Here is a 22,250-nt window from a genome sequence, read left to right as displayed (position 1 = left end):
GAGAGCCTGTGCTACTGTATGAAAAGGTTTTCCTCCGTTCCTCTGGCAGTTTTTCTCCCATCAGTAACACACTCTTCATTTTGGATTATCCATTACTCAACGTGTTTGACTTTAAAGAATCACTGGTATAAAACACTACATTTGTGCACCATTCGCTCCTGGATCTGCACCTCTAGTCCTGGGCACTATGAGATGAGCAACCTCGGTGGTCCCCCGTCCTCCCTGCTGTTTTTCTCCTCCACCGCAGACCTTCTGTCGAGCTTGTTTATTGTCGGGTTCTCTTAGTGCCTCGTTGCACCAAAACCTTCAGGCATTGTTTCAACCCTGCCCATTCTGCAATTGCTTTAACTTTTTTTTTTTTTTTTTTTTGTTTTGGAGTTTTTCAACTGGTAGTGGAAAGAAACCCCAAACCAATGCAAATGAAAGTTGTGCAGGTTCTCACAGTTTGCAGTTACTTAAATATTAAAGGCCAATGGTGTGTTCCAACACACACTTTTTGATGTGTTTTTATTGTAAGCCTGTCAAACATTTTGCCTTTAAAATCCTCTTCAGACCTAAGTGATTTAAAATATTCCCAGGTTGTCCTATTAATTGTGTGATCTAGAAACCAAAGCTTTACTTGAAAGAGTACTGAGGTTCATTATTTTAAATCTCAGAAAGCCAATCACAGGGAGTGAGGGTAAGCCAAGTTCTGGGGTATCCTGATATTAACTGCTGTTGATTTCTAATTACATGCTCAACATCTTGGCTAGGGAAATGCCACAATTTCACCCTTACAACATAATACAATCTTTTAATTAAAATTTTGACACACCAAACAAATATCGAAGGATATATACGTGCACAGGTTAAACATGCGCAGTGCATGCCTTGGGGGAAAGAGTGACGTTCTGGTTACAGAGCAATTATTTCTCAAATGTATTCTTAATTTGAGGTGAGAATTGGTTTTATAGTGTGACTTGTGCTACACCAGAAGCTGGTGTTAGGAAAAGGATGTTCTGCCTAAGGCCTTTCCTGCTTTGGTTGCAGCTTGGACTTTTGGTTTTACCTGGTTTGGCCACAGTTATGCGGAGAGTCAGATGGCTTTGGGACAACCCCAGAAGCGATGGCTTTCCTTGGCCAGTTCAGCAAATGAAGGCAGTAATACTGCTGTCGGCATTGCTTTTCCCATTGCTCGTGTTGTAGCACTCAAGAGGCATCTCTGCCTTCACAGCGCTGCTCAGGGGTTTATTTCTTGAAGCTACTATTGACTTCAGTAGGAGTCGTGTTGTCAAATTGCACATTTTCTGGAGTAAACTAAACTTCCTTCAAAGAGCTAATAGCTTTTAGTTTGTAAGTCTCTTGGACATCTTCATCAGGACAGCTTGTTCTTTGATTTTATAGCCATTAAACAAAGCGCTTTATGATAGCTGAAGGGGACAATTGCAGGAACAACAACCCAGCAATCTGTTTCACACTTGCTTTAGTCTGCAATCTGCTGGTGTGCTTTAAATATTCGAAAACTCCTCGTGTTCTTTTACCCAAGTGTGAGTTACACACAAGTTTGCTTGCAAATGCTTAGTACAGCTCCATTTGTGTGAATTTGTTGGGTTTTTTTGCTTTGTGACAGTATCTACAATCTGCTCCGAAATGCCTATTTTTTTTTAACCTTTTTTTTTTTTTCTTTCAGGAGGTAAGCAAAATTTTGCCACTTGCCTTCTATGGCAGTGAAATTTTGTATTTTTTTTTTTAATGAGACTGAGAACCATACAAGCTTATATACCCCCCCAAGCTTAGTTGCATCGCCCATGATGCCTTCCTGCCACCTTGCCTGAGCCCCAATCTTACAGAGACAGCCTTCCAGTTTTCTGCACAAAAAAACCCCACCCAAAACTAAAAGATACCATGGCAAAGAGAAGCCCATAGAAAGTTTATGAGTTCAAGAAAATGGTAATGTAATTAGTTTTGTCCAAACGAACTGCACGCTGGATAGCAGCATCTTCCTTTCGCCTGTGTGCTGTGTCCCCCACTGCTGTGCTGGATGGGGGTTTTTCAAGGCACGATGCGTTTTGTGGTGTTTCCTTTAGCGCTTTTTGAGTGCTGTGAATGATCAGTTAGGGCTTGGGCTTGTCAAATTGCCCGGAATTAATGGGGAAATGCGGAGGTTGTTGGTGGTGGGAAGTATAGAGGGCATTTGGTGGTGCCTCAGTCTAGTTTAAAAGTAGAGTATAACTACTATTGCTGCAGCTAAGTAATAATGCTGAATGTATAAAGCCATGTACAAGTGGTTTAGGCAGTTGCAGCGCTTAAAGGCAAGACTGCTGTTTTTTTACGTGCTATACAAAGCGTGTGCCTCTTCCCTTATTAAATAGGGGCAGCAAGTCACATCAGACCCATTGCTTCTGGGAATTAGGGTTATGGCTTCTGCATCCACTTACAGGTTGTCTAGCTTGCTGTTAGTATTTGAGATTAGCCACTGAACCCAAAAAGAAGCATGTCCACAGCTCAGCTAAAATTGAAATGCTGTTTCCAGCCCAGCCATATAGGAAATGTCTTTTTTTTGTGCTAAAAAAAGGGAGCTGCATTGTAATGCTTATAAGTGCTTAAGAGTACAATAAAAAGATGTCTTGTGTCATGAAGGCTTGCAGAGATTTACTTGGGAAAAGGTTTTCTATTTTAATAAAACATATTGCAACAAGGACATGCTTGCTGTTTGATACATTTGCTGCATTCAGAAAGGAAACAAACAATAAAAAAAGATGATTATTCAGTAGACGCCTGACAGCATTTTGCTAGTGCTGTTGTAAAAAATATCAAATTCTTTCTTACAGTAGTTACATACTGCTGCTAGTTTAATTTTAAAATGGTTACCACAAATCCTATGGAGTCCTCTCATGTCCCAGACAGGTGATGACAAACAACTAGGATATCACAGCTTAAAAATTAAATAACTGCTTTATGCAGACTGAAGCAGATGTGTTTCCCCTCACAAACGAGTCAGGCTGAGACTGTGCACGTAGCTTTACTTGCAATAACCTGTTAAGTTGTAGTAATCTGAATACTTACAATTATCTGTCTGTACCCTTAAGCGCGTTAAAACACCGGGAGGTTATTTCTCTGTATTCATTGATATCCCTTCATATTGGGTAAAACCTCCTAGATACATGTTTTCTTCATTTTTGTATTGGAACAATGTGATAATAATATTTTTCTGTTTATTAAATTAGCAACTACTCCGTGAGATGCAACAGATGGCAAGTCGCCCCTTCGCCTCCATCAACGTTGCCTTAGAAACAGATGAAGAGCCGCCAGATCTCATTGGGGGGAGCATAAAGGTGAGAGCTGGTGCTTTAGGATGGTCCTCACCATAATTAATCATGGATGTTTGTTTGAAGCTGTGGTTAATGCAATAATCCCAAATCCTCTATTTGTTATATACCTCCGAGAAACTGTCAGTCTGGGAGGTCCAGCACAGATACTGGTTTTATTTGCTTTTATCCCTTCAGGTATGCATTTACAACTTTTGGGCTGGTTTAGATAAAACTTATGCTATTTGGAGGGTATGAGATTTTGTGTTTGCCTTGTTAGTTTTTATGCCTTGTAATAGAGAAGAATGCAGCTTTACACAGTAGAACATTTGGCTAGAAATAGCTATAGGTGCTGCAAATAGAAATCATTTTCCTGCGATATCTCAAAGCAAACAGGAATACAGTAATGTCTGTGTGCTGTAATAGTGTTAACATATTTCTGATTATAAATATATGTTCAAATACATCTTGTGATGCTCAAATAGGAGCATGGAGAAAGGCTGGCACCAAGCTAGCATGTTCTTAGGCACAACACATTGTATTTTTAGGAAAATCATATTTTAAAGGAGACTAATAAATTGCAAGATCTTTTTAATGTGATGCTTTGACTAGCAGACCTGTATACAAAAAGAAAAATTAAGAACCTAAGAACATTGAGTATTTTCCTTTCCTGTCTAAGGTGGCTGTTTTACTTTATTTAGACTTCAGTTTTTTGGAAATCTGCCTCATTAGTCCAGGCACAAAGTTTCTCACATTCTATTACTGTGACAAGAAAGCAGGTTCTGCTTTTCTATTAAAAATGTGTGTATTTTATTTATTGTAAAGCACCTGAAAACAATCTAACCCAAGAACTTTGGTTTGGTCAGTAATAATATTTAGGTCTTGGCCACAATTAAGGTTGCCTGTATAGCTTTAGCTCTTCCTTATTTCCATGCGAATATAGTCTTTTATGGCAAATGGTAGCACTGTTTTCCACTGATTGGTGTCTTGCGGCATGTTCTGGGTGGACACTGTGTAGAAGAAACTTTTCAATGTATTGTCTTAGTCTGATGATTTGTTCGGGTTATTTACTGTGTTCCATCCAGGCATTTGGTCCCAAGCTTGAATGATTTCTATGATTGCCCCACCTTTGAGTTCTTCATGAATTAATCGTTACCTTTCTCTGAATTCAGGGATTGTCATCCCTGTTTTGCAGAGATGAACCTTGGAGTGTAGTGAAAATAAAGTAAAATTTGCAAAAGCACTCAGTAATTTGGGGTAATTGAGTGACTGGGCAGCTAAGCTGACCTGTCTCTGGGACCTCTCCTTGGAGGCTGTGAGTGGTTCTGCTCCCCATTAACTTTCATTTGACTCCAGATCATTCAGTTTTTCTGAGTTTTTACAATTTCTGTACTTGTGTTATGAGGACGGTAGGCATTGGAAGTCATTAATAGCTAATAGCTCACCAAGACTCTGAATTACATGCTTGTAAAATCCGATTGTCACTCAACAAATTAGAATGAGCCTTTTTTTCATTGCTTCAACGAAGAAGCCGTGGCATGTGTATGAATGTTCCCATTGGGCTGAGCACGATTTGTGAGGCTGTAGGCTGGCTGCTGATGGTTTTGGGGGCATCTGTCCCATCTGTCTGGGGGCAATTCCCTTCCCCTCTTCCCGTTTTCTGGAAATAAGCTAGCTAAAAGCACCTCTCCTTTAGGATCAGGCTAGAACAAAGCTGCCCCAAACTTTTTGATCTCTGACAAGTTTGTCTGCGCTCAAGAGCTACGGAGAAGATGATAGTAAATTTTGGATCTCTTATGTTCTGATTAGTGTGTTATTTCTCCTCTTGTTCAGCTGGCAGTGCTTTTACATTTTTCATTTGGGCTTTGTTGTTCACTTTCTCCTCCATACCTTTCTGCTTTTTTGTCCTCTTCTGAGTTTCTTCTTGGATTATAGGAATGTTGAACTCGAGTTCTCTTTGGAAGTGCTTCCATGGACAGCACTGCAGACAGGATTTCATCTTTGTCTCACTTGCAGCTACGCCTCCTTGCTTTCCCATGTCTGCCGTCACCTTCCATATCTCACTTGTCTGACCTCCTTGGGTTAGTCAAGAACGGATGGAGAAGCCGATTTTAAGCATGATAAGTAAGACTGTGGACAGATGTCCTTTTTCGGACCCAGAAATTGTTACCAACTGCTAATTGCACTCCATGCTGATAACTCACACAAATGTTTCTAAATCCACTTCAAGCATAAATGAGATGGTCTGATTCAGGCAAACAGCACAAACCTTCTACAGTGACCTCAAGCCAAGTAGGGAACATGGACATGGGCTGTTGTGCCAGCAGGTAACTTCATCTGCTGAGAGATCTGGGTGCAGAACAAGGATGCTTGTCCGTGACAAGGAGAGTCACTAAATTTTGGAGGATTTCGTGTAGTTTTTTATCATCTTGGAGAAGTTGAGAGTGGGGGACAAAAGTATGTCTAAAAGTCTGGAATGTTTCGGCAAAGTTGAAATCATACAGAGAGGAGGCTCAGGAAGCTTGTGGGTTGTGAGAAACCTGAGGAATGACGCTTCTGACATAGTCTGGGCTGTTGGATACTGCATATAAATGAATTTAAATAGAAGTGAAAAAGCAGTCTCAATGGGCTCAACTTTGGTTTTTCTCCTCATCCCTTTTGCACCTGCAATGGGGAAAAAGCTCTTAGCAGGAAGGAGCTGCAGGAATGTAGGCTGGGATGACACAGGATTGTAGAACTGCATTTGTCTTTTGTGTTTTGTCTGTTCTTTAATTATGAGCCAAGAAAAGAGTGAAGAGAAATGTTGACACATTGTTGGACTGTGAGCCATTCTTCAGTTGCACTGCTTTTCACTGTGTCAAAATTTGAGAGCCTTCGTTTTAATGCAAGAATTCCAGACTTGCGTTATCATAAATGCATTGATGTTTTTCTTTCCCCATGTGAATCAAAGCCTTTGGTTAATAACGAGTTTATTTGAAGGTTACAAAGGAGAAGTGGAAAATGGGACGTCTTGTCTGCAAGAGATTAATTTCCTTTTCCATTGTGCAAAGCCAATTGGCAGTCAGCGTCAAGCTAGTTCCATCCTAAGCTAATGTTTTCCAGCTGGACAGTATTAGAGCCGTGTTTTCAATTAGTATTTTTCCTGGGGTACTTAGAAGTAATAGGAAGTGATTTACCTGCAGGGAAACTATTCATATAACAGTCTGCAGCTAGGCAACACGTAACTAGCTGCTTTGGTTTATTTCCCACTCAAGAGATACCCAGTGGATCGCAAGTCTACCACTAAATTTGCTTAGTTATTACAAATCCATTGGCTTTTCTCTGCGGCTTTTTGTGTGTTCTGAGGTGCTGCCTATCGCAGTTTTTTTTCTAAGAGTATTTAACATCCCTGGATATCTAGGATTCGTCCAAGTGCCTGAACTGGGATTACTGTAACTGAGGCTTTTTTAGATCTTGTTACCTAATTAATCTAAGTCTTGTAGTCCTCTGCAATGATTTTTATAAGAAGCTTTCCTGAAAGAATTTGGAATTTTGACATTGATTTCCAAGTATCTTGAAGTTGGTAAAGGCATGAAGCTAAGGCTTGTTGATTCTTGGGAAAAACACATACACAGCATATCAAGCAAATGCTTAGCTTGAGCAGAACACTTACAGCATCAACAAGAAAATTGTTGCATTAGAAAAAATTATCCTTCAGCTGGAAAAAAAATTGTCTTGGAAGCTTTTAGAGGATTTGAAAAACGCTCTTGTAAACTGGAGCATTTGCCTGGTGGAGCTGGTCTGTAGAGCAGCCTTTGCTGTGCTCTGTTTAGGGATCCAATGTGCAAAGCCAGTGCTAAGAAGTGATTATTTTTGCATCCGTGATCAACAGGCTGTCCATATCTATAGTTGCCTAAATGGAGTGAGAGAAGTATTTGGTGAGCAAAATCCGTCTGAAGTTCATTTAGCATGTTCTGTACCTTCATGCCGACGTGCATTTAATTGTGCTGCGTTAAGCTTCTGAGGGCAAAATAGCTGCACTGCAAATCCTTAATCAGAGATCAGCTCACCAAGCTGGCTGATTCCTTAAAAATAGCAGAAAAACTGATGGAAAAATAGCATCTTACTCTAGTAATTAGTTTGCTTTGCTATGGGAGAAAGTGCCATTGAGTGGTTTAAAGGCTGCCAGAAGGTTCCATCTGTTCAAGAAGTACAGAGATGAAGTGGTGGGCTGATTTAGGAGTGGGTCAGGGATACCATAGATTTATATTTTCAGTCTACTTGTATTTCGCATCTGAGTGGTGCCCTTGTGAAATTCCTTTTACACCGCGATGAAGTTGCAACCACCAGTAATGAGCAGAGAAGTGAGAAGTTGGAAGTCCTGTGCTCCAGAGCGATGGGTTTGGAGAAGCTGCATGGATACCACTGCGGTGAGAAATGATTTGAAATGAAGCTCCAGCACTTCTACATCTTAATTTTTACATGTAGCTCTGAGCCCTGCTGTGCTGGGCTGTTCCGTGCAATGAAATAAGTTCAGTGAAGAATAGCTAAGGGCCAAGGAACTGATTGTTTTTAGAGCTGTTATCCTGCTGTGGTTGTCACTCTTGGTGACTCATTGCCCCTTTAGTTCATTTTGCTGACCTATTATTTGTCTGTCAAATTTGCTGATGGACCAGCTTCTGTGATCCCCTCCCAACCCACTTCACTTAAAATGAGCCGGGTTTAGCACAAGCACGGTGAGCACAAAGTCTCCCGCTTCGCCGTGCCACCAAGCTGAGACCGGGGGGTCCTCGTGCAAGCAGGCAGATCTGGAAGGGCAGCAGGCATGAGCTGTGATGTACAAAAGTAGTCTTAAGTTGAAATGACCAGGCTATCAAGCTGCACTGGAGGGGGACAAAGCAGGTTTTTCAGAGGTGGTATAAATAAGCTGAAAGGACGAGTCATTCATTATTCTCAAAAGAACAGAGGAAGGTTGGAGGAAGGGGATGAAATTGTGGGGGGATAATAAACTGAATAATCTTAATCTGATGTGGCAGTTACTCGACATGGTTCTTGCGCAGCCTTCGAGGCCGGAGAGGCTGGTTTTATTTCGCCTGACCTGTCTAATGCAGGCTGCTCGGGCTTGTTAGCTTGCCTTTTGAAATGCAATTTAATTTCTAATGTATTATTTCTGGGGTTTCTAGCATTTGCTGGTTCTAGGAGCTTTTCCTTGCATTAATGCTAAGGCATTCAAAGCATGTCAGTGTGTAGCCGTCTCCTTGTCTTTAGCAAAACCACTTCTTCCACCCATTAGACTCGGTCCGTGTGCGGGAGCAGATGGCAGGAGCCCTCCTGGTGCATCAGGGTAGTGAGGGACATGAAACAAGAAGCAACATCCCAGCTCATACTTCATATTTGCTGTTAATTCTGCTTAAGCTGGCCCACTTTCTAATTCATGGAAAAGTGTATGATCCCCTTTGAAGGAGTGCCGTGCTAGATGGAGTTGCCAGTGGTAAGAAGGGAGCGTTATCTGGGCAGCTGAGGTGTGTAAAACGGATTAGCTGCACTAGAATTGCGTATAGTCTGGCTGTGATTTGTACTGCAAAAGCAACAACAAAAATACCTGATAAAACCTTCACCTAATGAATTATTTCCAGTTAACTAGTGCCGGGTATCTTGTTTTGATTTCTGTTGCAAAATTAAGAGACTTGGGGGGAAACTTTTGCCACTTCCATTGTGCAATATGGAATATAAATATTTGGAAGAGAGCTATCATGAGATCAACAGAGACATCTGTTAAGTCTGCCTTGTATTTAGGGAAAACTTGGCTGATAATTGGGATTTAACTAGTTTGAGATTTGAAGACTGTAAATTTTTCAGCAGGACGGACCCTGATTTTAGCTGATAAAGAGGAATTTGCTGGAGGGAGAGGAAGGAGCACGAAGCTTCCCACAGGAGAGGTTTTTCTAAGCTCTTTTTTCCCTTTAGTGCAAACGAGCGTCTCTTCTGATTGAAGTACTAATAACGCCAGCAGCTTCTCAAAAACATTATTGGGGACCTATTTGCATTCCTTTATGCCAAGTAGTTATTTTGTGTGTCTTGTGTTTGCATTCTTCATCCAACTGTCCTATTTCGTTGGGTTTTTCACTTACACTTTCTCAAATGCAAAAACCAGCCAAGTGGTCAAAAAGAACCAGAAAAATCCTGCCTCTTCGCCCGTACAAAATCGAAATAAATATCCACCGTTGGCCGTATGTATTTTGCCCAGATTTGTTACCCACGGCCTTGTCCATCCCGTCCCCTCCCCGGGGTGTCAGCAGCGAACTGAAAAAGAAGGGTGAGTGTTGGCTTACGTGAGTGGCAACGCTCAAAGCTGTGACATGAGATTTTGTCATTTCAGGGTGACTGCTTTTGAAATACAAACTTGCCTAGCGATTTCGTTTCCTTCACTGAGAGCTTGTGTCTGTGTTTTGCTGGATTGACAATGTGCGCTTTAAAATAGAAAGCAGTTGTTAAATGCAGTGGGAGCGAACTTGGTGCCCCACGAGGCTGGTTTGCTCCCAGTTATTGGTAACTCGGGGTGCTCAGATCTGTATTTTCAATTTAGACTGTTAGCATTCTTCTGAGGGTTTGAATATGTTTTTTATTTAGCTCCTCATATGCAGGAACCCAGTGTTGGGGCTGAGTTGCGAGCAATTCATTCCCCAGTGCCTGTGGCGCTTCCAAGGTAGATATCAGGGACAAGGTAAATGTAAAATTTTAATCTAGACTCATTTACTGCAAATTATTGCTGGAATTTCATTCATCTCTATCTTGGAGGACATACATATTACCCTGAGAATATGATTTTTAAAACTTAATACTCTATTTTTTATAGAAAATTGCTTGTAACTTATTTTACAAACGTTCAGTCAGCTTTTAATGGCACAATTTAAAAACTTGCAAATGGAATTTGACCCTTTTTCTACAGAGTGAAATCATCTGAAGAAGTGGAATCAAATAATGAAGTTGAACTGTTTCAGTAATGTTCCTCTGCTCTTCCCCCACCATAAGATTTTTCCTTTATTTTAATTTCCTTACTGGAAATTGAAAACCATGTAAGAGTTATTTGATCAAACCATAGAAATAAGTTTTCTTGTTAAGGAAAAAAAAAATCTCAACAGTATTTTTTTATACATTTTGAAAAGCAGTATGCTGGCAGTGTATTACAGAACCTAAATAAAATTGATGATGTATTTTTTTAAATTACACAGAATATTTATTGTTCTAGCCATTAGTTTTATGTGACACGTTATTAACCTTTAGAATTTGTCGAATATAAGCAGCGTAAATAGAAATAATGAGACAAAATAAAAAAGAAATGTTTATGTTGAACATCATGCCATGCAACTGGATTGTGGAAAGCATTTGGCTGTGAAATTGCCTCCCAAGGGAACTGGTGGTGTGCTCTGCACCTGGGTCACCTAGAAATAGTCCAGCCGAAGTCCCGGGAAATGCCCTGTTTTGTGTAGAAAATCCTGCTGGGGAAGCCAGACTAATTAGATGACCTAATAGGTCTCTTACTGCTTTTAACTACTATAATTGTTTAAGCTTTACACATATTAAGTACATATCAAAACTCATAAACAACTGAAATTGCTTGGCTTTTTAGTGCTGGTTTTGCCAGTAGAACCATCTATGGAAAATAGCTGAGAACAGATTTCTCTGCCTCTAGGAACAATGGGGCCACGTCACCACTTAGTAAAATGCCATTAACATCATATTTTCATCCAAAAAAGGGCCATCTCTGTTTCCAAGCACTGCCTAACACAAAATGCATGATAGCACTTTCCCGACAGCGCACCTTGCCCAGTAAAGCGTGTTAAATCTGTGTGCCAGGCTGAGAGGTCTTTGCTGGTTTGTTGGTCTTTGCTTAACGTTTGCACTACTCTGATTCCTGATTGTGGGGTTTTTTTTCCCCACCATTTCCACTGGTCGTAGCTTTGCCGGTGTGGATGAGCAGTCAAAGACCATTGCAGAAGAAAGGCTTGTGCTATCAGCTGCATGAAATTGTCGCTCCGGCTCTCTCACAACGTTTCTTTGAGGACACGGAGTAGCTTTAGGGAAGGATGCCTGACGGGTAGACCAGCTGCAGTTGTCTGTTTGTAGCACAGATACAGCACAGCATCCCCTTCACTGACCTCCACCCTTGGTTGCAACCAGAGGGAGATAGTCTTCTGGTTTTCTTACTGCTGCTGTGCGTGTTGGCTGGGTGCAAGCGTGCTCCGTGTTTCATGACTCAGGGGCACAGCTCCTTTTTAATGAGCCGCTGGTTGGCTCGTAGGGGTTGAACCAGTCCACCAAAGGTCAGATCCTCTTACTCTATTAATTGTGGTCTTTGCCCACCCGCTCCAGCAGCTGGGCTCCGCTCCCCGCTCTGTGCCCCCCTCCTGGTGTGGGACTCTGCTGTTCAGGCACTGCACAAAGCAGTCACCATGTGCCAAGTGTCTGAGGGATGCACCTTATTTGCATAGATTTGAATAATGTCTACTTTATTGTGCTATTAAGCCTTCAATAAAAAAGAATTGCTTCTATAATTCAGCAGTGGGTTTATCAAAACACTCTAAATGAAAGTCTTTGGCAGAGGCTGGTTTTAACCATCTGATGAAAGGTGTTACGAAGTTTGGAGATCTACATATTTTTTATTTTTTTTTAAGTGGGCCATTAAAAACCACCTGTCAGACTGAAGCACAAGCATTTATAATGACCTGGTCTCTAGTTCCCAAGTCCACTCCAAACCTTCTTGCAGAAAAGTGGCTTGGATCTGCAGCAAGAGCATTCAAAAACCACGCAGGAGGCAGATGTGCTGCAGAGGTGGGGAAGGAAAGGAGAAGTGAACTCTTCTTAGGTCTCCCCACAAAAATTCAACTTGATGAAACCAGCCGGCTTTTCCTTAGCTGCTTTGCGCCGTGGTAGCACCTACACAGGTCATGTCAAAACTTGAGCAGGCTCATGGCAAGACCGACTGTGGGTGAGATCCACAGTCAAGATAGCCGTTAAGTTGCTGGTTGAATTACCCACGTTTTTTCCTCCGTGTCTGCAGAATATGGTCTCCGGGCTCCACCGCTGGGTTGTCTCTATATCTCGCAGAGGGCACAGTATGCCCTTCACTCCCGGCTGACCTCTTGCTTGCATCAAATTCATCATTCCCGTCACTCGGCATGTGAGTCATTTCATCAGGCTGCGCTTTGTCTCTTGGTCTGGCGAGTGCACGCTTGGAGATGGGATGTGGTATGAGTCACAGTTCAAAAAGCAGGTGCCTGAACTGGTGCTGTCAAAAATAAATTTGCAGGACTTGGTTCTTTGTGCTGTTTTTTTGCTGTTATTAACTGCAGCTTGTGTCAGGAAAACGGCTGGTTTTGATGGACACTAGACCATTTTTTCCCCTTTTAGATGTAAGATCGGGATTAGCTGCAGCAAGATGATCTTGTGCTTGGTTTGTTCCTTCCAAATTAGCTTGCGACTGCCTGACAGATTTTGGATGCATCGTTGTAGAAAGTATACTTCCTTGCTTTGCATGGTTAATAGAAACAAAGTTCCACATGTGGTGAAATATTAACAATTGTTTAATAATGCTCAGCTTTTCTGAGCAGGTTGAAAAGGGAAGGAAGGAGGCTCAGAGGTATGTCCTCTGCTCCTCAACTATCTGTGGTACATCAGATAGATTAAAAAAATTCACTGCAGCATGAGGGTCAGACTCATGCCTGTGAAATAACACTGAATTTTAGGTACCTGCATGCCTGGAGTCTGCTGTCACTCGCCGGGGGACAGTGCTGGCTCCTGTTTGGGGCTCTTTCAGCACCAGTGACACCCGTGTGGGGGCTTCTTACGGTTTAGAGTGGGATCAGGAGAGCAGAGAGGAGGAAGATGTGTGATGTTCAGGAAAGAAATAAAAATCCCATGGAAAGGGAAAGATTGTGCCCACAGGGACTCATAATGAGAGTTTCTGCTGCACGCTCAGGGTTCATTAGTTGGAAAGGGCAGAGGAGGAGAAAGGGTCCTGCTTGGGGCTGAGAGATGAGCTAAATTACACTCAAAGTCCCTTCAGCTCTGTCACTGAGAGCTCTATAATGAACTTTTTCTCTTCCTTACCTTTTTAGGATGTGTGGGAGAATCAAGGTGGTTTTGATAGCATTAACAGGGGTCCTGTCAAATCCTGAAATGCCTCTCAGGTCACCCAAGGTCCACAGCAGCAGACGAAGTGCGGAGAAGGGACTGTTGGGAGTGCTGGAGAGGGGAGTTTTTGCATTCAAAGAAGAAATTCAGAGTGTTGATGTTCATATTAGCCAAACGAAGGCTGAGATGTACACTAGGGTAAAGCCTGGGAGTGAGTCAAGTCACAGAAGAACATCAGATGGATGAATAAATTTATGTGGGAAAGAATTGAGGTTAAAAGAAAGTTTCTGCTGTCAGACCAGTGGGATCCAGGAGCGGGGAGCCTCTGGAAAGGTCTCACAGAGTTGATGGCACAGGCTGAAAGTGTGGCTGCTTTTAAAGCAGAGCATTGGGCTTTTATGTGCAGTCACCTGCATTAGTGAAGGGCAGGATTCGGTGACCGTGAGAAGTATTTTCCAGCCTCCTGCATATTGGCTGGAGGATGATGAGCGTGCTGCTGAACATCTCCATGACGTTACAAAGCATATTGGAGTAGAGTTGCACTGAACAATTTATGTTGGGGACAAAACAGAGTTGCAGAGCATTTTGATTAGAATCATAGAATCATAGCATGGGTTGGAAAGGGACCTTTAAAGGCCATCTAGTCCAACCCCCCTGCCATGGGCAGGGACATCTTCAACTACATCAAGTTGCTCAGAGCCCCGTCCAACCTGACTTTGAATGTTTCCCAGGGATGGGGCATCTACAGACTCTGGGCAACCCGGTCCGGTATCTCAGCACCCTCATTGTAAAAAAATTTCTTCCTTTTATCTAGTCTGAATTTCACCCTCTTTTATTTTAAAGCCATTACTCCTTGTCCTATTACTACAGGCCCTGCTAAAAAGTCTGTGCCCATCTTTCTTATAAGCCCCTTTTAAGTACTGAAAGGCCACAATAAGGTCTCCCTGAGCCTTCTCTTCTCCAGGCTGAACAACCCCAACTCTCTCAGCCTTCCCTCACCTCTTCCTCAGCAGAGGTGTTCCAACCCTCAGATAATTTTTGTGGCCGTTAATCCAGTGGGATTTAAAAGCCAATACATTAAAAAGGTATTAGAAAAGATAGTCTCTTCTTGACTCCTTCATCGTTCTCTTTTCCCCACTACTTCTTCTCTGCTTGGTCTTTGCTGCTCACTCTGCTCAGCGCTGAGTGTGAGTGCTCTCTGTAACACCCAGGCACCGTGCTCCAACCTCTGGGATTCAGCAGGACTGTATTATTAACAGTGGAATAAGTAGGGTACTTGGCTCTCTGCAAAAGAAAATGAACTTTGTGCTCAGTGCATGTTCCACCCGTACGCCAGAAGTCCGTGGGCTGTATTTCTGCAGTTGCCTTCTCTCTGGGCGCTCTCCATTGCCTCTGGTAATTGAGTCGCCCATGGGGTATAGCACCAGGGTATGCTTGGTTGCTTTGTGGGAAAAGCGTTATTTTGAGTTTGATCCCTTTGTTGGGGGTGGGGAGAAGATGAAGAAATCTGCAGTCATAAACCGGGCAGACGGCAGCTTACGTCGTTAAAGCCTGTAGAACACGTATTTATCTACCTCGCACAGACTAACAAATTGTTGTTGCAATCATTACAGTAAATATGAGATATGAAAACAGTTTTAAGTTTCATTTTGCTTGCTGTCGTCTCTTTTTTCTTTTTTATTGAGCAGCAGTAATTTAATAGCATTGTTTGACTCCTGTTCGTTTTTTTCATTGTCTTGCATTGTATTGAGTTTCTGTTGAACATTTAAGTACAGTAGTACAATTTTATGCCTAATGGAAAAAGCAATAATTATTTCATTAATACCAGGGTAGAATTCGTCCATACTAAACCAGAAATCAGAAAGCACTGAGTGTTTGAGGTAAAATGGGGTTTCTCAGCTTTTTTTTGCTTATGTGGGACAAAAGAAGGCATTCTCTTGTAGACTTGCGTCCTCATCTTACTGTTGCGCCATCCCACAGTAACACTGATTGTGTGTAATTGTGTGTGGCATCAGGGCCCAGCTTAGGTATGAACGTATTTTAGTTTCTGGGCTGTGCTGTTGCATTTTGTCTTCCTAGTGACATATTGAAATTGGCTGTTGATCATTCAAATAAAACCTTTACAGGAGAACAGTGGGAGAGTGATGTTCAAAGATGCTGAGGGTGAGCAAGGGATCCGGTCCCCTGCTTCTCTAGGGTGGGAGAAGGCTGGCTGACCGTTATATCTGCATAGTTATCAATTCACATTTTATCTGAAAACTTCATTTCATGTCCATGTTTGTAATGTGAGTGTAAAATATTCGTATTGAAAGTAAACAAGCTTGAGTAAAGCACGTTAAGAGTAGTCCATCATAGGGTACGGCAGGTCACTGAAACCAGATTCAGAGCCAGGATCACAAACCATTCCTCTGAATTCTTTGCTTTTCAGTTTAAAAAAGGACAGTACAATCCAGAAGACTTTCTAAGGCACTTTCAGCTCCCAGAGCAACAGGCTACCTAAGAACATAGTCCAGAGTGGTCTAGAAGACTGCTGGAAAATGAACATGACCCCTTGGGAAAGAACAGAAACGAAAGACAAAATTGGGGGAACACAGCTTAAAGTAAACAACAGTGAAATAGAGCGTGGTTCGGGAGTAAATGTTCTTTGCCGTGTTAATGCGTACAGCGCTGTGAAGGTCTTACGTGGAGTTAAACGCTGGAAACAGAAGTTGAACCGCCAAATTGCAGTGGTCAGACGTGCCGATGTTTGTGATACGCTGCTGATGGGTTCAAAGGAAATAAAACCTCAATCCTGTTGTTTAGTGTAAGCTGCTCCTTCGTTACTGAATTTGGGGAGGAATACCTGTCTTGTGCAGTGCTTTCCTTTTTAATAACTAGATTTTTATTAAGTAATTGTGGTTTTTTTGCAATGACTAGGGTTTTGATTGTTACTAACATTGATTTTAGCTTTGCTAGCTACGTTCCGGAAATTTGCCAAGCACAGAAACATGGTTCATGCCCTGAAGCTTGTACAATCTGAAAAAGACGACGCTGGGGGAAGAGAGCGGGTGTAACACACTGTATAACATTTGTTTTCTCCTCTTCCTTCCCTCGCTGCAGACTGTACCAAAGCCAATAGCGCTGGAGCCCTGTTTTGGGAACAAAGCAGCCGTTCTCTCTGTATTTGTGAGGTTGCCTCGAGGACTTGGGGGTATACCACCACCAGGCCAGTCAGGTGAGGAGTATCATTGTCTCTGCTGGTTTGGGATTAACTCTGTGCTCCTTCCTCAACCTTACGGTTTCACCTTACAGTTTCAGACTTGATCCCGCAGTAATTGCTGTACCCACACCGCAGCTGAGGATGTGCTTGGGTTATTTTTAGCTAGGTCCCTCCTAGCTTCCAACCTGAGGTTTGATTCAATTTCTTGGATCAGTTGATGGATGAACATTTGATATTTGGCTTACACTTTAATTTATGGCTGGAGAAAAAGGCGGATCTGGCACAGACAGGTTTGCAGTAGTTACTTGTGAGACTAACTTGCCTCCCAGCCTGTTCCCCCCTTCATTCCCAACTTCGTTTGAAGAGAGACATCAAGTGCATGCCCTCCTCTTAGCAGCTCTGCGCAGAGAAGTTTTCTCCATCCGGCTTAAGGTTCCCAGCCTCTTCTCACTTAAACCTGCGTGCAGGGCACTGAGGCATAAGCTGCTGGTCGGTTTGTGATTTAACTGGGATTTCTCCAGTGCCTAGTGAACATGGTGAAGCAGGGGATCTTAATAGAGTATTAGGTGGGTGTGAGATGGGGTGGGTTGGTTGTGAGCTGTATTGAGCTAAATCCCAGGTGGCCAACAGTGCTTTGTCTGTGGATTTGCCGGGAGTAGGTTGCAGAGATGATGGATGTCCAAGAAGTGCTGTGAAACATCCATGCGCGGGTGCTTTGAGGATTTATTCTAGCACGTCTACTGGTGCAGGGAAAGACACCTCCCTTCAATATTAGGGGTTTCACATCCATTAATACCCACACTTCTTATTGCCAGCTTTTTCTACTGCAGTTGCTTTCAATAAAACATGCAGTATTTAAAAGCTTATTTCAGAATAGCAGCTAGAGTTTAATCTCTTAAGCCAAAACGCTTTTCTAGTTTGCCTTTTTTAAGAAGAACTCAAAAAATGATATTCATTTTGTGGCTCGAAGGGTTTTTCTCAGCAGTGGTGGAAGGATTTTTTCTGTGGCTGTTTTGTTCCATGACTGTTTTGTTTCGTTGCCTCAGGTCTTGCAGTGGCCAGTGCACTGGTGGACATTTCACAACAGATGCCAATTGCCTACAAAGAGAAATCGGGTGCAATACGGAATCGGAAACAGCAGCCCCCTGCACAGCCAGGAACCTGTATTTGATGCATGGACATCAGAAACTGTATAGGGTTTTAAACAAAACGGAAAAGTAATACCGAGGAGGAGGAGAAGGATTTCCAAGTTGTGTCACAAGAGACTAGAAGCACTCAGAAAAACACAACTTCCTTGAACCCAACTTTTTCTCTCATCTACGTGATAGTTGGCTTTATTTGACAACTGCTCCACTTAAGTTTTACTGACACGTGACTTCAGATTGCTCCTTTGTTTTCTTCAAGTTTAAAGTAAAATAATTTTATTGCAGGTCCAGTAACATCCAATCGCCACCATTCATGGTCAGTGTAAATAGAACTGTAGTCCAATATGAATGACACTCAGGTTTATACATGGAAAGTGCTTTGTAGTTCATGTATTTATCAAACTGTACAAAAAGAAAAAGATGCAGTGTTTACAGGTGTCAGCTCTCAACACATAAACACTACTATTAATCTTGAAAGCATCTTCATCCTTTGTTTTCATTTAATATTATATGTTTATTCCCTTGTTATTTAAGTGGAACTCTCTTCCAGATACAGTGTTTTTGTGGTCATCGTGTTCCAGAGCACCAGGAACGCAAAAGCTGGGATGGTTTAAAGGCTGATGTCGCGTGTTGCTCAAACCACATGCAATACTTGGAGAATCTGAATGTTGCTTTTGAAGGACACACTGTTTACATAGTCTTAACCTGCTTGGAGTACACCACACACAAGTGCCTAGACTTGAACAGATCTAGGGAGTGAGGAGACTGCTACACACATTTCTTGTTAGCATAATTATATTCCTTTTAAATATGTGTATACACGCACATATATATAGTCACTCAAGGCAATCTGTGTTCTTTGTAATACATCACGTGCAGTCAGGGGAAAACGGCATTTTCCTGACCAACAAACTACTCAACTAGATGGAAATATCTGGAGGGAAAGCAAAGTTTCAGTATCTTATAAGAAAACTCCTGGTTTCACCAGCGCTTTTAGTAGAAGCGGTTTGTGTTCCAAGTCAGATACATTACAGTTCTGATTTTCGCTGCCCGTTTGGCCTCTTTCCCTCCCCCTTCCCTCCTGCCATTCTTCTGGACGAGAGCTGAGCTGTGCCAGGGCTCAGAGACATCACTCCTCAGCAGTAAGATTTGCTCCATCTCCTTACAGGATGTAAAAAGCAACACTCCAGGTGCCAGATCATTTCAGGATGAAATAAAAAAGAACTTTAAATAAAAAGCAAGCAGAGCAGCTTCGTTTGGCCATAGGTTTTAGTTCTACGTGATCAGTTACTGATATTTTCTATTGGAGTTGAACTCTCTTAGATGTGGAAGAAGGTGGCTTGTTGGTGAAAGGAAGGGACTTGCAAACAGCAACGAGAAGGCTTGGCTTGTGGGGGATGTATCAAACCATCTGAAGTACTCCGACTAGTTGGGATTATGTTTTGAGGTTCAAGGTTGGATTTAACCCATCAGTCTGTGCATGCTGGTGCCCAGTGTCTCCCTTGATTCTGGAATGTGGCGCAGTGCCGGGGCCAGGCAAAGTTGCGATGTTGAAGCTGGTAGGAAGACGTTACGTGAAGGTGCCAAACGAGGCGTGTAATTGTTGCTTAATCATCACAGTAAGTGTGGTTTCATTCAGGTTGCTGAGTCGCTGGTTTCTGATGAGGACACCTAGTATGTATGAAACGGAGAAGTAACAAATTGAGGGGAGTGAAAGAAAGTGCTCTTGAATCTTCTGGCCAGATGGTACCCTTTTCTAAAATGAAACCCAAGTCACTGCATCTTCTTTTGTGCACGTTTTGGTGATCCATCGCATATCAGCACTCATTTTGGAGGGTTTTATTGGTTGTTTTTTTTCTAAACCATGTATTTTGAAGAAGCTCTTTGGAGTGCGGCAGTATCGCAATAAAGACGTGAATTGCTGTGCGTGTCCAGACAGCAATGATGGGGGCCAGCCTGCTGGTTTAAAGGCCGTGGTGTATGATAATTCTGATTTAATGTGTCATTTAACAAATACAACAGGACTACAGAAAAAATGTTCTGGAAAAAATGCGTTTTTATGTATATATATGTGTGTGTGTATATATATAAAAAAAGCATATTTTTCTAAACTAGAAATTTAAATGCCTTCTGGGGAAAAGAAGTTATGGGAGGGAAAGGGGTGAGCTTTGTCTTTTAGAATGAAGGGGTTTAGGCAATTTAAGTTTTAACTGATGCACAGATTACCTCAGACAGATTCATCTCCTGAAAATACTTTCTAACTTCCTACGTGTATAGGGATAACCTGAACTAGAGAAATAATACTGGACTAAAATCCCTCCCCTGTTATTACTTCATGTCTTTTCAGTCATGATGCGCATCCTCATGTTCAGAGATGTCGTCGTCTTGCTTCTCCGACACTTCTTTGGGAGGAGAACTGCCAACCCAAATCGAGAAAGCTCTTGTGCTTAAGGCTGCGTATTCAGGACAGCACTTAAGCCGGTGCTTACAGTCGTTGCTTAGGTTTCCTGAACAGAAACTGCTTTCAGAACAATAGGCCTGGAGGGTGATATATTTTTACATTAACAAAAAGACATAAATATGTTTTGTTTTCCCCTCCGCCCCCGGAGAGCTTGGTTGTCTGATCTCAGAAGTTTATGGTGGAGCGTGCCTGGAAGCATAGCCACAAAGTTAGGTGTCAGATATTGGAAAGACGAGCAAAAATGATCAAACTTTGAGGGTTAGCAGAACCAAAAAATGTAAATAGAGGAACAAGACTTATTTATATAAATAAAATGAAACAGCTCCTGTAGGATGTAGCTCTGCTCTGCATCTTATCTCCATACTGATGAGGGAAAGAGAGAACTCTCATACATATTTCTGCTGCAAACAGTTTCATCCCGACTTAAAGGTAAAATAGAGACAAAGGTGGGAATGGATGGGGGGACGAAGAGTTGCTGGTGGTTTATCGCCAGGCCAATATCAAAAGTGAAGGATTTGTGGGTTTATTTCTTTTGGAGGTGGGGGGGTGGGTGTAAAGAGCAACCTTATTTCATGGGAGAATCTGTAAATAAATGAAAAATAACACACTGATTTTGCACTTGTACATAAACTATACAGTAGCGTGCAGAACATTGAAAGATTTAAAGTGTATATAAACCAGAAAAAATATTGAATGTATTTTTGATGCATTTTAAATGATGTATGAGTTTTGTCTTAATAACTTCTTCATATGATGAGTAGTAGATAACTTTCCAGAGCTTTAAAGAAACATCAAATTATCTTCGTGATATCTTGCAATATAAAGCAGGGAGGCATAACTTGACTTTTATGTATTCAAATGCTTTTCACTTAAACGTGTAAGTGAAGTAAAATACGGCTCTTCCATTTGAAAAGGGAAAAAACCAACACTTGAAGACAGGTAATAAATGTACTTAAAGTAGTCATTACTTGGAGGATTAAGTCAGCAGTTTAAGCCTCTACCATTAAGATTGTGGCAGTGATTTCCATTCAAAATCACTATTTTCAAGCGTTTATAACTGGCTGAAATTCAGCATTCAAGATCTCAACCCTCATAACCTTTTTATTCTTTGAGAGTAGCCTTTAAAAGAATTTAATCAAAAATCAGAAATGTAGCCCTTTTATTCTAGAAAGCACCAGTGCCATTGGATCTCCAAATAACCTACTTTTTTTTTGGTTCACCATTTTCCATTCTTTTTAGCCCAGGATTTTCCCTGGGCTGCTGTTGTAGCATGAGTGAAGGGAGACCCTGCCATGCTATGGGTCGATATGTTGGATACAAGAAGATTTATGGGATACAACTTTGAGTTATTGCCACTCTCCCTGGGCTTAAAATGCGCTGTATTGAAATCGCCAAAAAGCTATACACGAGGGGGTAATGCCTGTGATTCGCATAAAGTCATAGCATATAACATACCAAAATGTAATGGTATGGTATCCTAAAAGCATGACAGCCCCTGTTGGCAGATACAGGCTTCCTTAGGGGTAGTTTCTATACTATATATTGCTCAGAAACATCATTTTCTCTGCGGTAAAAGTTTACTAAAATACCACATAGTCACTGGGTTTATAGTATAGTTTTAAAATGGCAGCTCAGCTTGTTTGGCCCTAAGTTATCTGAAATGAACTTTTGGTGAAATAACCCTCCTCGCTCAAGAGCCTGAAATAAAACTTGAGGCTTTTCCCATAACCCGCTGCAAGGGCAGCACCACAAAGATGAGGCTGATTCTCCATCCTTGACTGCTCCCGATGTTAGCAGCTGCCTTTCCTTTTCCGTGAGACCCCGAGTTAGGGACAGGGCATCAGCTGCATCTCTGAACCCGTAAAACCCTTCTCCCTGCAAACGGGGATTTGCTGGCCCTGAGCTTGTGAGAACGCAAAGAACGGATCCTACGTGCCGGGAGCGACTTCTAAATTCATCCATCCATCCAACTCACAGTAAGCTGCGGGCGCCACTTCTTGTCCCGTTTCCTTTTTATCTTCATTTGTGAATACTCCAGGGGAAGC

The 22,250-nt window shown here is 42.0% G+C and overlaps 1 protein-coding gene across 1 annotated transcript in view; it reads left to right on the top strand.

The window, feature by feature from the left end:
• ATRN (attractin) overlaps window positions 1-20,307 on the top strand; it is a 165,127-nt gene extending 144,820 nt beyond the window's left edge. Inside the window, exons 27-29 of the mRNA XM_074587197.1 lie at window positions 3,207-3,314; window positions 16,500-16,614; window positions 17,646-20,307. Coding sequence (XP_074443298.1) covers window positions 3,207-3,314; window positions 16,500-16,614; window positions 17,646-17,770 — 348 coding nt within the window. The 3' untranslated portion in view covers window positions 17,771-20,307. The remainder of the gene's footprint in view (window positions 1-3,206; window positions 3,315-16,499; window positions 16,615-17,645) is intronic.
• Window positions 20,308-22,250: the final 1,943 nt, after the last annotated feature.

This window comes from Larus michahellis, chromosome 5, assembly GCF_964199755.1.
Source record: "Larus michahellis chromosome 5, bLarMic1.1, whole genome shotgun sequence".
Taxonomy (NCBI): domain Eukaryota; kingdom Metazoa; phylum Chordata; class Aves; order Charadriiformes; family Laridae; genus Larus; species Larus michahellis.
Note: the sequence above shows the minus strand (reverse complement) of the source record. Positions and strands in the feature narration are given on the sequence as shown.